The sequence below is a fragment of the Peromyscus eremicus genome, chromosome 9, assembly GCF_949786415.1.
Source record: "Peromyscus eremicus chromosome 9, PerEre_H2_v1, whole genome shotgun sequence".
In the NCBI taxonomy this organism is placed as follows: Eukaryota; Metazoa; Chordata; class Mammalia; order Rodentia; family Cricetidae; genus Peromyscus; species Peromyscus eremicus.
Window position 1 is genome coordinate 82,988,810 of NC_081425.1, and position 14,638 is coordinate 83,003,447.

The 14,638-nt window shown below is 53.3% G+C and overlaps 1 protein-coding gene across 1 annotated transcript in view; it reads right to left on the bottom strand.

Annotated features, from left to right (window-relative positions):
- Zcchc24 (zinc finger CCHC-type containing 24) overlaps positions 1–4,438 on the bottom strand; it is a 54,598-nt gene extending 50,160 nt beyond the window's left edge. The window contains exon 1 of the mRNA XM_059273885.1: positions 4,116–4,438. Within this exon, the coding sequence (XP_059129868.1) occupies positions 4,116–4,361 (246 nt within the window). The 5' untranslated portion in view covers positions 4,362–4,438. The remainder of the gene's footprint in view (positions 1–4,115) is intronic.
- Between the last annotated feature and the right edge of the window lie 10,200 nt (positions 4,439–14,638).

Here is a 14,638-nt window from a genome sequence, read left to right on the forward strand (position 1 = left end):
CTTTCTACCGTGTGGGACCCAGGGATTTAACTCAGGTTGCCAGGCATGATGGCAGGAGCCTTTGCCCACCCATCCCTCTCACCAACCCTACTTTGTTTTTTGAGACAGGGTTTTACTCTAGCCTAGGCTGGCCTTGAACTCATGGCAATCCTCCTATGCTAGGAACACAAATATGAGCCACCTCCTCCAGCTGGAACCTTGTACAAGACTCTATATTTGTTCCCATTATTTCTCATTGCTATCTCTGTGCGGAAGAGCTGAAGACCCTGGAAACCACTAACAAATCTGCAGTGAGTGGGCCACAGCGGCCAAGAGTGGCCTCCGCAGCACTGTGGAAAGTGATGTGAGGACTCAGGGGTCCCCCCTACACACCTTATGTCACTAAGAAGAGCTTCCTGAAGTTTAGAGCTATGCAGCCCAAGAGACTGTATAGCTGACTCAGTGGAACATCACAGGACCTGGAGATGGCTGGAAGAACACTGGCAGGTATCCTGAGCCAAAACCATCCTCCGTTGAATTAACTATAAGAAATGTTGGGATGCCGGGGTGGTGGTGGTGGCGGCGGCGCATGCCTTTAATCCCAGCACTCAGGAGGCAGAGCCAGGTGGATCTCTGTGAGTTCAAGGCCAGCCTGGCCTATAGAGCAAGATCCAGCACAGGCACCAAAACTACACAGAAAAACCCTGTCTTGAAAAACCAAAAAAAAAAAAAAAAAAAAAAAAAAAGGCAATGTTGGGATGAGGAACTGTTATCACATTTTGGAATGTAGAATTTCTCTGAGCCTCTACTGTGCTAGCGAGCATTGTGTGAACTAAAGGACATATGCTGTGCTTTCCAAGCCTGTTTGAGCCTTCATCCCCCACCCCCACCCCCACCCCCCCACCCCCCACCCCGCCCCATGCTCACAAAGGAGGGGTGGTTCTTCGACAGTGGGGCAGCACTTTCCGGCTACTTCTAGTCTCAGAGAAAAGGGGAAAGTTGTCCTAAGACTCTGAATTAAATGACATGGGGCAGTCTCATTTCCCTGGTGTGGAGGGTGTGGGGTACAAAGACTGCCCAGGACCAGTTCTGAGAACCCCTCCCTCCAAGGGTCCGAGAGGTAATGCTTCACTCTACTTTTCCAGATATGGAATTCGCGGTGGCTTACACTGCTGGGAATTTAAATTCCAAACAGAATTTGGCACGGAAGATCCATGCGGTCCAACCCCCTCCTAGGCCCCACCTCCTCCTGCAGCACCTGGAGGAAGGACAGAGGGCCTCAGCCCAGGAGTCTCTCTCTCTCTGAAGACACACAGCTGTGACCACAGATGCCATTTCTGAAAGTCAGGTTTACCAGGTCTCGGCTCAGAACCCAGACGTGTTCTCAGACACGACAAAGTGTCCATGTCCACTCGAGAGCCACCTCCTGGGGCTTGTCCTGCACTTGTATGTGAATGCGTCCATCTTCCTCCTGCTCCCAGAGCCGGAGGGCCACTCAGGACCCTTGGCTTATCTTCAGCTCCCAGGGCTGAGGTTTCAGGGGCACAATAGGCTTCTGTGCCCCCATATCCTCACCTCCCCCAATGCCAGCTGCATTCATGGTGTTTTGCTATTGTGGAGGGAGCAGCCTGGGGGCGGTGCAGGAGGGGGTGGGGTGGGCTCTTGGCACACGGGCTGGTGCAGACGGGCTCTGGTCAGCGGTCAGCATGCAAGTCACATCCACAGGCGCTGCCACCGGGCCTGCCAGGCCTCGAACAGAATGGCAATGCTTGTAGACCCTGGGTCCCTTCCTAAAGTCCCCTCTGGAGACACAGAACTTGCTGCTTTTGCACCCAGCCCCTTGGTGGTGGCATTGACTTGGGGGGGGGGGGTCCTCACCTTCTCGGCCATATCATGTCACCAGCTAAGCCCTGGACTCAGGAAAGGCCCATGCCCAAGAACATGGCTGGGGTTTTGAGAGGGTGTAAGAGGTCAAGGACTGGGAGGTGAGAATGAGGGAGCCAGAACCCAAGAGAAGTCCAGCTCTCCAGCCTCCGAGGAAGCCATAGGGCTTTTAGTGAGAAAAGTCCCTCTCATCTCCTGGGTCCAGGCTGTCTGCTGGCAGATATTCTCTTGTTTATATATGCCTCCAACCTCAAACACACCACCCTGGGTGACAGCAGAGATTAAATCTACTCTACGGGAAAGCTGAGGACCGGAGAGATGGGAGCTCCCTGGAGCCAGATCACAAGAGACTTCCCCCACCATGGCTCCAGCTCCTCCCACACTGGGCCCTTTCTTGAGGGAAACTGAGGAAAACAGCAACAAAGTGGTAGGAGACAGGTCTCACTGAACCACAGCTGGGATCCTGGAGGTGTAAAATTTCCTGAGAGGATCACGGATTGATGGGCAGGCAGCAGAGCAGAGACCACCAGAGGAAAAGGCATCGCCGGGTGGGAGCAGAGGTAGTCTTGCAAAGCCTCGTTGGGGTCCTGCTGGACCTCTGGGCCATGGTCATCTTCTCCCTAGATGGAAGACCACCCCCCCCCTTTGAGTGCACTTCCATCCAACTATGACTCAAGACAGCACCCTATCCACTCGCTCCCCCTTTGCACAGGAATTGTCTGCGTGACTCCGTAGCCCCAGGCTCCACATTCCCACTCTTGCATAGAAATGTTTGGTAAGAGAATTAATAATGGAAAAGACCCAGGTACTAAAGAAACACTCCATAAACAGTTCTCCAAAGTCATTGGTCATCTGAAGCCAGCTCCTCAAGTGACAACAACTTGTCATAAGAAAGGAAGATCCCAGCCAGGAACCATTCCTCGGGGCAGAGAGCATGCCTTACGGTTTTATAAAGGGCCTTGGCATATGAATACTATCCCCCTGGCTCTGCTGGCACCTTTCCAGCCTTGCCACCACACCCAGCCGCCACCCCCTCCCCCGGCACCACTTCTACCCCCACAGGGCAGCCGGGCAGCCTGGGAGGGGCTGGTCTTACACCACTGCTGCACATGTCCGTGGTCCTCCAGGAAACCGTGGCAGTGTTGAACACATACCCGAGACCAGAAAGAGTGACCTTCTGGCTCCACAACTCGACCCCAACACACCTCAGGATACACAGGCCTTACTCCCAGACCACCCCTAGGTCAGAAAAGTGAAAGTGACCCCCATGTGTTTCCCTCTACCTCCTGCACAAAAGGCCAGTGAAAGAGGCCCCGAAGGATCAGCAATTCCCAAACTGGAGTAAATGGGGGAGGTGGGGTCGTGGGAGATAGACTCTGGGAAGGCTCTGGATAAAACCCCACAAAAGGGGCTGAGAGGTCATGGCCACCTGTGTATTTATTTAGCTGGGGACAAGCCCTGGGGAAGTAGACTTTGTAACCGAATCCATTGAACAAGCAGCCTTTGCCACACATCCAGGTTTTGGGAAAAGGCACTAGGCAGCTGGAGGCCTCTCTCCCATCGCCACAGCCACCGCCCCCCCCCACCCCCCAAGGATTTCCCTTTCATTTCCTTCCAGCCTGGGAAGGCAGGGGACAGAGCAGTCTGCTAGGTCAAGCCCTCCAAAACCACTTCCTATGTGGCTGGGGAGGGCAAACAGCTGCAGGATGGATCTAGGGGTTCCCAAGTGGTGGGAACGGGAGCAAAAGCCCCTGAAAGAGTCACTGCTTTCCAGGGAGCCCTCCAGGCGAAGAACCACGGAGGTCGAAGGAGAATGCTCTTAGGCCCTTCCAGAGGAGTTCAGAGCAGGCTCTGCAACCCTGGGTCCCAGCTGCCGGCAGCCAGAAAAGTTGATAGCGTTGGGCGAAGGAAAGACTAGGAAGGGGGTCCCCGCCCTAGCCGCACCCCGGCAGTCTGAAGAGAATCCGGAGACACCCCTAAGCCTGCTTACTAGGAGCAGAGCTCGGGGGGCTGGGAGAGGGGGCGGGAGGGCCCTGCCCAGGCCTGAGCTGCTCCGAGCGGTTCTGCCGGGAGGTGACGCGCTCCGGGCGCCCCAGGGACTTCGGGCGGCAAGTTTGGCAAAGCTGATCCAAGCCAAGCCAAGCCGGGCCGGGCAATGTGGGGCCAGCCCGGGCCAGGCCAGGAAGAGCAGACCAGATAGGAAAGGGGTCTGGAGCAGTGGGCGCGGGGCTAGCGCGCGCTGGGGCACCCACCTCTCCGCGCTGCAGCTGGAAGACGCTGTTAAGATAGCTGGAGTGCAGGGGAGAGCCCAGCTGCTCCGGGCGGCCCTTGCCGAAGGCCAGCTCCGGGGGCGCGGCGCCGGCGGGCGGCTCGGGCCGGAAGGCATCGAAGGCACTAGCTTGGTGTGTGTCCTGAAGCGACAGGTAGACCCAGTTGAGCAGCTGGGCCGGCTGGTACACCGAGGCGGCGCTCGTGTCGATGGCAGACAGCAGGCTCATTTTGCCGTGGCGGTGCCGGCCCCTCCCCGGCCGCCCGCTCGCGCCCCCCTCCCGGCGGAGGGGCGGGCACCGGGGAGCCTGTGCCCACTGCCGGCCGCCCCGGCCCCGACGGCTATCACCCAGAGCCCCGTGCCCCGCGCGTTGCCCGCAGCCGCCGCCGCCACCACCGCCGCCTCCCGGGACTGCAGCAGTGGGCGCGCGCGGGCGGAGGAAGGAGGCAGAGAAAGTTGGGCAGGAAACTTTTGGCCCCGCCCCGCCCCGCCCCGCCCGCTGCCCGCCCCGCCCCGCCCGGGGATCCGCTATCTGCCTCGGCGCTGACCCCTCCGGAGACCGCTTCTAAAGGGTGGGGTCCACCGAGACCCCGCCCCATCCCGACCCGTCTGGCTCCCGTCCTCGCTCCCCCATTGGCTGAATAGGGATGTAGGGGCGGGGCGATAAAGAAGGCGGGTCCGCACATGCAGCTCCCTGCCCGCCCCCATTCCAAGAGCGGCCTCCTCCCGCCCCCTTCCCCGGGCCAGCGCAGCTCCTCAGCCCGGAGCTCCGAACCGACCGGGCCCAAACACTCTCTGCCTGCTCCACTATAGGCTGGCTCCCATCACTTCCCAGCCCTCTCCAGCTAATTCGTTTTCACACCTTTTTTTCCCTCTCTTCCCTCTTCTTGCTGTTACTCTGATTGTATTTCTGTGGCTGTCTTGGTGTTCTCCAACGCCTCTTTAAACGTGTCTCGTTGGAAGCTTCCTTCTGTCTCCCTTGCCACCCTCAAACACACACATACACACACACACACACACACACACACACACACACACTCACACTCCTCTCGCTATCACCATAGAACCCTCCCCCTCCCCCTTAATTCCTTCCATCTGCAGAATCGCTTTGCTGAAGGCCTGCGCTGAGGGGCGCCCGGGTTCCTGCCCAGGAAGGGCTCCCCTTCTCCACGCCCCCACGACCCCCCCCCCCCAACACACACACACTTCTCCTGTTTCTGCTCCAGGCTGGCCTAGGCTTTTCTCCTCTATTCTGCTCCCTGGCTCCAACCTCAACCCTCCCTAATCTCTTGTAGGGGTTCCAGGACCCTGACCTGGCCTAAAAGATCCCAGAAACCCACATCGGCCTGGAGAAGCCTGCAGACACTGGCTTCCCAGATCCTGGTGCCTTAACCTCAGGGTCCCAGAATGGTGTGTGCTGCCCCATATCCCGGGACCTAACAACTAGGCCCAGCCTCTCACTGCCCTGGGGGGACTCGAGTCACCTCTGTCTCCAGTTTGGCCCTGGAGCCGTTCATCCAGCCTGGAGTTAAAGTGAGGGAAGATGGACTTGTGAGTAGCCATCTCACCGCAGTCTGCCGACCAGCCTGTGTTCTCTGTAAAATGGGAATGATCGTATTCAAACTTGTCTGTTGAGTGGAAGCTTGGATTTGGTAAGTAGAAGCTGTTTCAGGAAGGCCTTCCTCCCCATCAACCACCCTGCCAGGGCACCTCAGCACATCTGCAGATGCTTGGACCTGTCAGTGGTGACCAAGAGCTGTCCAGTGTCACCAACCAAGATCCCATTTGATCTCAGATCTCCATGTTTTGAAAGAATTTGCTTATCAAACAATTGACAGTTATTAATTCAAATGACAATGTGTATGCCAATAAAATCCCAATATTTTTATTCATCAAAGACATATCTATAAGATGGATGGAGTGGTGCATGTCTGTAATCCCAGCATCTTGGAGGTGGAGGCAGGAGGATCAGAAGTTCAAGGTCATCCTTGCTACCCAGTGAGCTTGAGGCCAGCTTGGGCTACATGAGACCCTGTCTCAAGCAGACTAAAACAAAACACCTCAGCATTTCTACAATGCTGCTAGAGACTTTGAGCTCCTAAAGATATGAATTAGGACTTGAAACCACCCTCCGCAGACTTTAAAGATAAGTGATAAACGCTGGAGAGATAAGGGTTTCACAATTAAGAGCAAGTGTTGCTTTTGCTGAGGACCTGAGTTTGGTTTCCAGTGCCCCTGTCTGGTGGCTCACGACCACCAGTAACTCCATCTCCAAGGACTCTGACACTCCCTTCTGGTCTTGTTGAGCACTCAGCATGCCCATATACCTTCCCCCCACCCACCCCCCCCCACATGCACATATTCAAAGTAAAATAATAAATATTTTTTTACAAAGGTGGATGAGATCTTCCAACTGCACAGCGGGGGATTTAGGAAGCCCAGAGGAGAGCCTGAGACACCCAGAAACTTGACTCTGTTCATCGATCCAGCTTTCTAGATGAAGTCGCCCTGTGCTGTCAAAAATACTGACCTTTCCCCCTTAGTGTGAACTGCCGATCCAGACTCCTTTAGAGGTCAGACAGGTAACCACCAGACACAAGTAGAGAGGTAATGCTGGCCAAACACGCAGTCTCACCTTGAGACTTAAGTCCCACGTTGATGCCTGCTTAGAGAGAGATGCTGGTCTCTTCCTGGTCTCCAGAAGGATTTGACACCGGGAGGGTGCTTGCTTAACTGGTAATCTCTGTCTCTTTCCCCCACGCCCTCCTTGCAGTTCCCACCTAGAACCTGGTGCACGATGAAGGGTTGATAGGGAAATACTTGGTGGGTTGAGAGATAGGCAGATGAAAGGATAGCAAGATTGGGCCCCTCGGAAGTCTGGGTAGCCTCTGTGGGTTTGCATGTCTCTCCTTCCCTCTGTTCATAGGGTACTTGCTCAATATGTGGGCTCTGTACCCAGTAAGTGATCAATAAATGTGAACAGCCTGTGGGCAGTTTGTTTGAGTAGCCATCAGCTGGCCTGAGGTCAGCCCCCAGATGGCTGCTGGAGACAAATACTACAAATTCCCTGAGACAACATGGGCTGTGGGATGGGGCTGTGGGTAGAAGTGGCAGGGAGTTCCCAGAGGACTGGTACTAGGCCAATAGGCTGGGCCAGACCAGTCCCCATGCCTCCCTGCCCGGACACACACTTAACAAGAGGGAGCATTGTGGCCCAGGCAAGGGAAGGGACTTGCCGGGGTCACACAGTAATCCTGATTACTAAGTCACCTGTTCCTAACCATACCACTGAGTTCCCTTACTGGTCTCTGATTGACAGCTTTACCCCGCGGGTAACCTTGGAACTGGAGGGAGGAGGGAGTTTCATGTGAGGCCCCAGTCACCTGGGGATTCTTTCTAGTCTATGGTCCACAACATGGGACAAAGGAGAGAAATCAGGATTTAGAGAACCTTGGGCAGGTTCCTACCTTCTCTTTAAACTGTGAGAGTGCCTAGCTCATCCCCATCCACTTCTCCAGGGACTAGTAGAGCTAACAGAGGGTGTGACCAGAACATGCTTTGCTAGCTGTTAGCAGCCATGTGGCGCAGAAGGGTAGCACAGGCTATCTCCATAACAATAATACTCATGCTGTCTAGGAAAATGAGGGAAGGGATAGCAGGTATGTCCCTGTCCTGAAGTCACTCAGGAAATGGGTCTGAGAAGTCCTACTAGGGTTTTAAACCAGAACACTGAGGTCAAAAGACTAGGAGAAACGGAGGAAGGAGAGGGCAATGGGGAGGCCCTGGGGAGGGAATCGGTCTTCACCTGGGGCCAGTAAGGCAAAGGAAATGCCCAGGGAAGATGGGGTTTTACTATTCTGTACAAGCCATGCTGCTTATCTCTCTGCCAAACAGAGCATGGTGATTTATCACACAGAGGAAGGAATCCAGGAGTCTGCAGACCTCTGGCTGTTCCCAAATAGCATCAGGATTACAATGAAGTGCCCACTGGACAAGCCTGAGGTTCTTCTCCCCCTGGGCCAGGGCCAGGCACTCTGGTGCTTTTAGGCTGTGTGTTGACAGAGAAGGTGTCAGTTTACAGCGGAGAGGGCAAATGACAAACGCTTTCCTGACTCCTGTTCCTGTCCCATCCCCCACCAGGAAAGCTCTCTTCAGGGCAGACAGACCTCCCCAGACCGGACTTCGGGTCCTCCTTAACGCAACACTCCAGGTCCTCACTCATAAGAAGATGGCATTGTCCCACAAAATGAAATTTTCTTTGCACCCAGGCTTTCTGTCCCCGTTCCATGCATGTGTACACCGAAGGCAACGTCTTACCCAAGGACCCAGCCCTTGTCATTGAGGAACACAGCTTACTAGACACCAGCTAGGTTTTGCCCCCACTGACCCCAGACGCCCTTCTGCAGTGAGCAGATGTAAAGCCCTAAGAGCAGCCTGACCATGCTAGAACCCTCACACAGGCTCTTGACGAGCCTTTAAGAGAGCAGGAGACCACGGATGTAGCTCGGTCGAAGACTGTTTGTCTGGCACGTGTGAGGCCTTGTATTCCATACCCAACCCCGAGAGAGAGAGAGAGAGAGAGAGAGAGAGAGAGAGAGAGAGAGAGAGAGAGAGAAAGAGAGATAGTGGAGGGAGAGGCAGAAGAGAGAGGGGCAAAGTGTGAACACAGCCTTGGGCTCAGTCTCCAAACGGGGTGCAGCTTCTGAGTGGTGGGAAGGGCTTGGTCCCTTAGAGATCAAACTCTTCCCAGTTATGAGACATTGACAAGATGAGTGTCCCACCTGAACAGTATCCTGATGGAAACAAACAAACAAAAAACCTCCCGCTGTTGCTTGAATCCCAGGACCACTCAGGGAGGAATGGGGGCGGGGGGGGGGGGGGGCTGCTCCTGGAAGGCCTCCATGGATACCTTCTTGGTCTCAGGGCTGCAGGACGGTGACAGAGAAGCTTGAGAAGGGTAGCCTGTGGGCAGGGGGCCTGGACAGCCTGCACACACGGCCCAGGCAACCTGGCAGAGTCCCCTGCCTTTCTGGTACCTGGAAGTCAACGAACAAGCCTAGGAGCATCCTCCAAAAAGGAGTGAGGGGGCAGCAGCCACTCTGCTCCACCTTCTGATTCCACATTCACTTTGAAAAGAAAGAAAAGGCAGGTGGTGTGCCTTTCCTCAACGGTCTGTCAGCAAGCTTCCACCTCTGGAAGGACCCCAGGTCTCCAGGGGCTACCGGTCACTCCAGAGATGCCTGTTCCTGCAGGATCCGTGGTCCAAACAAGAATATAAGCTTCTGTGCATCGCAGCAGTGGGAAGCAGTCTGGAAGCCTTCTATGTGTTGACTTATGGGACATCTGTTTGGGAGATGGGATTAAGAGACCCGCCCCGAAGCTCAGTAAGCAGAACTCTCTATGCTACTTTGAGAAACTCCTTGTCCATATCAAAGGGCAAAAGGGGGAGCTGACATTAATTTGAGGGCCCCCTCCTTAGTCACCCCAGACTCTCTTTTCATTCTTTTTATGATAGCTATCTGCATAAATTCCAAATAATCTTTGGGCATGGCATTCAAGGACTTGTCCATTTCTGATTCCTGTCCCCCTCCGCGCCACCCTGCCCCTGCTGCCTTCTACCTTCTACCTGAATTGTCTCCCAGCTCTAACACATGTGGACAGCATCCTCCAGATGAGTGAGACTGGCCTTTCCCAGGCCTCTGGAACAGCTTCCAAAGGAAGTCTTCTGCAGTATCCCACCCTTCAAGCTCAGCAGAAAACTGACTGTGTGTGATGATAACCCCCTACCCTCACTCCTACCCACTAAATAGCCCCCCTCTATTCTTGACCCTTCGGTGTTCCCCTGGTGTGACAGGTGTAAACCCCACCCTCCTCTCACTTCCCACCCAGCCCACCACCGGGCTGTGAGCCGCTCGGCAGCACGGTCATCTCCTCGGTTCACTCAGCTCTGCCCCGGAGGCAGCCTTCTGTTTACTTTAGGGGTGAAGGAACAAACTCAGTGCGTCCTTGTGTTTCCAGGCTGAGAAATGGAGACTGTGGGGCATGTTGTGGAACAGCTCAGAGACACAGGGATTGGACGATGGCAAGGAGCTCCAGCAGGGCCTGCCAGCATGTGCTGGCCATCTGTGTCCTCTGCTACATTTGAATGTGCCCCACCGTCCCCCACTGTCCGTGTCCTGGACATGTAAGTCCTTGCAGTATCAGTGTAGAGAGGTGGAGCCTTCCAGGGGTGATCAGATGCTGGGCACGTGGCTCAAGAGTAGAGTGTCTGCCTAGCATGTGTGAGGCCCTGGGTTCGATCCCGAGCATCTCAAAAAAAAAAAAAAAAAAAAAAAAAAGGTGATTAGGTCTTGAGGGCTCTGCCTCGTGAGTGCACTAATACTACTTTGAAGGGATGGGACTTTTCACAAAGGCCAGCTGTCCTAGTTAAGTTTCCTATGGCTATGATGACATACCATGACCAAAAGCAAGCTGAGGAGGAAAGGGTTTATTGAGCGTACACTTCCATATCGTAGGCCATCACTGAAGGAAGTCAGGACAGAAGTCAAGCAGGGCAGGAACCTGGAGGCAGGAGCTGAAGCAGAGGCCATGGAGGGTGCTGCTTCCTGACTTGCTCCCCATGGCGTGCTCTGCCTGCTTTCTTAGGGAACCCAGGACCACCAGCCCAGGGATGGCACCACCCACAATGGGCTGGGCCCTCCTACATCAATCACTAATTAAGAAAATGTTTACAGCCAGATCTTATGGAGACATTTTCTCAACTGAACTTACCACCTTTCAGACAACTCTAGCTAGTGTAGAGTTGACATAAAACTAGCCAACATACCAGTTTTCTGCCTCCCTTTTGTATATGTGTATATGTGACTGCATATATGTAGGTGTGTGTAAGCATGTGGGTATGCTTGCATGTGCAGCATGTGTCTCACTCAGATGCTCTCTACCTTGTTTTTTTTTGTTTTGTTTTGTTTTGGTTTGGTTTTGGTTTTTTGAGACAGGGTTTCTCTGTGTAGCTTTGCGCCTTTCCTGGATCTGTAGACCAGGTTGGCCTCGAATTCACAGAGATCCGCCTGGCTCTGCCTCCTGAGTGCTGGGATTAAAGGTGTGCTCCGCCGCTGCTACCGCCGCTGCCGCCGCTGCCACCAGGCTGTACCTTGTTTTTTTTGTTGTTGTTGTTTTGTTTTGTTTTGTTTTGTTTTTTGAGAAAGGATCTCTTACTGAACATGGAAATCACGGAGACTGAGGCAGAGGGAATCTGAATTTGAGGACAACCTCTGCTTCACTAAGAGTTTCAGACTTGGGCTAAGAGTGAGACCCTGCTTCAATGTCCCCTCTACCAAAAACAACAACAACAAACTACTTAGATGTGGAGTCTGCCATTTGAGTCCCCACAAGGCCAAGTTTAGACATGAGCCCATCTCCTCTCAAGATGTCGGCTGTCCCATTATGAATGGCCATAAACAGTATTCTCCCCAACCCCCAGCACTCGGCTTCCTGCAATTCTAGTTCCCGGGTCAGCATTGCTGGAGATGGCCCACTCTGCGATGCCGTTCCTGGGGAGACACATTGGAAGCAGAGAGAAGACATGGGAGCAAAGACCTCGCTCTCCCTCCCACCCCAGCAGAAGCAGCTGCATCTCTGGGTCTTGGGATGACGACTGTTAAGGAGCAGCCTTTATAAGGGCTGCAGCTCAACTCAGCTCTGGTGATGGAGGATTCCCTCCGCTCTGGGGCTCTATACAGAGGACGGTTTGTGCCTGTCCAGAACCTTAAGGAGAGATTTTGTCTGTGTTGTTCTTCTTTGCACGTGTACAGATGTGTGCATGTGTGCCTCTGGTGTGCACACAAGCACATGTGCAAATGCCTCTGTCTTCATAGGGTTTCACGATGGAGTAGACAGACATGACCTGATAACAGATGTCCAGAGCTGGGGTTGTAGATGGTCTTGAAGAGTGGGAAATGGGAGTGCTGAATGGTGGTAAGGAAGGAAGGGGTGTGATCCCTGTGCTCCTGTCAGGACACTGGCTGCTGTGTGAGCTTGGGCTGGAAGGGAGAGGAGTTACTCATTCACCCAAACTCACGGAGTCTCTGCTTTGTGTAGCAGAGCACATGTGTTCCATGTGCCGGAAATAAGACTACCAATGCAAAATTTGAAAATGTATGGCTTCGGTAAGCTTGCATTTTAAACTGTGATGAACAGCATGATAGAAAACGAGGATACTGGTAAGGCCCATTGCTGAACACACAACACACTTTGGTGGCAAGACAGAAATCAAGCTGGAACTGACTGAGAATGTCCTTTCCTGCTGGCTAAATTTCGTAGTCCTGGAATGTGCTTTGCACATCATTGGGGGAGAAAATCCATCCATGAGATCACCCAGTGGCAAACCCTGCGTGCTCCAACGTAAACTCGTCGGGAGTGCAAGAGTGGTGTGAAGGTTGTGAGGGTAACCAACTGGTTTTAACTGGATTTGAGCCACAGAAGGAACTCAGACCTGGTACCATAAACATGGTCACATGCTTATGACTAAGACAATCATAGGCCCAAGGCAGTACCTACAACTGTTATCTTGCTAAGTGGACATGTTGTGAAACATTTATGTTTAGATAGACGGATAGATAGATAGATAGATAGATAGACAGATAGATAATAGATAGATAGATAGATAGATAGATAGATAGATAGATAGATAGAGAATGCAGGCCTCAACCTCAAACAAAAGAAGCTTCTCTCTTCAGTGGTCATCAGATAATACAGAGACCCATAAGTGGCCCAAGTGCTAAGAACAATGAATATTGAGTGCTCGGTGCTAAATGGGACCTATCAATCGTTCCCCTACGGCTCAGAAAACATCGGGGAAGAAAGAGTGGAGAGAGTGTGCGAGCTGGGGGGTGAGGAGGAGGGCTGTGAAGTGCGGTCTCCTGGACATGACACGGCCATTCGCCCACATGAACTCACTGCAGCCATGGCTACCTGCCAAGATCAAGCCAACACGATTAGTCAGCGTTCCGACAGGCAGCACCGACTGGCCTCAGTGTGCTGCTAAAAAGGAAAGAAAGAAAAAAGGAGAAATGAACTCAGTGTGTTCATTAAAAACAAAAAGAAGAGGCATGAAGCGGGGAAGGGGATGCGTTGGTGGGGTGGGGGGGAGTTGGGATAGATATGATGGAGATGCATTGTTTACATGTGTGAAAGTGCCAAAGAATAAATAAGAGAGATTAGATTAAGAAAATGGAGAGTGGCAAAGCAAGAAAGTGGGGTAGAAAAGTCAGGTGTGGAGATTGAGACGACGGCTTAGTTGGTGGAATACCTGCCCGGCATCCGTAAGGCCCTAGATTCAATCCCCAGAAGTCAAGCACGGTGGCACAGGCCTGTATTACAGGTGGTGAAGGCAGAAGGATAAGCAGTTCAAGGTCATCTTCAGCTACGTAGTGAGTTTGAGGCCAGCCTGTGGTACCTGAAACCATGCCTCCAAAAGAAGAGGAGGAGAACAAAGAGAAAGAAAAAGAACCCACCTGTGCACGATGGCCCCGCCTTCATCCTGGCTTCTCAGAAGGCTGAGTCAAGAGGATCACAAATTCTAGGCCAAGCCAGGCATGATGGTGCACGCCTTTAATCCAGGGAGGCAGAGGCAGGCAGATCTCTAAGTTCGAGGCCAGCCTGGTCTACAGAGAGAGCTCCAAAACACCCAGGGCTACAAATAGAGTAACCCTGTCTCAAAACAAAACAAAAACAAAAACAAAAAACAAAAATAACAAGTTCAAGACCTGCCCGGGCTAAACTTTAAAAAAAAAAAAAAAAAACAAGTCAAGAATTGTTTGACCGAAGCCACTAGGGAGAGCCTCTCTGAGACTCAACTAATGAAGACCTGAATAAGGGGATGAAGCGAAGCCTGGAAACAGCAGAAGGAAGGTGCTCCATGGCCAGAAATCAGGAAGTTAAAGGCTGCAAGGTAGAACTGTGTTTCAAGTGTCCAGGGGGCATAAAGAAGAACGAAGGAGCCCAGTGGAGGGTGAAGGGTGGCAGGGAGAATAGGAACAGTGCGGAGCTTCACGGGTCACCTCGAAGATGGACGTCCTTATCGGGAGTGGATGGAGAGATTCCTGAGGGTCCCGAATGGAGCGCCGTGCTCTGAGCTAGACTGAAAGCCGGCAAGGGAAGATGAGCACTGGGCAGTGGCCACTGAAGAAATCTGGGCAAGGGCGGCCAGCGGAGAGCTGGTTAATGGCTGGGTGGTAATCGGGGGCAATTCTGGCTACGTTCTGGAAGCAGAGAGGAGGAGACTGAGACAAGCAAAGCTTTAGATTCTCAGGCCTTCAGTCTCAGGCTGAGGGTGGCATCTTGGGCTTGCTGGCACGCCATGCGAGTTCTTAGCCTCCGGAATCAGGAACACTAAACTCTCCTGTCTGTCTGCATTTGTTTGCTACCTAATCAGCTGTTTCTGTGGAGCACCTGGCTGCTGTGGTCACCTCATTCTCTCTGTTGTATAAGATTCCCCCCACCTCATCC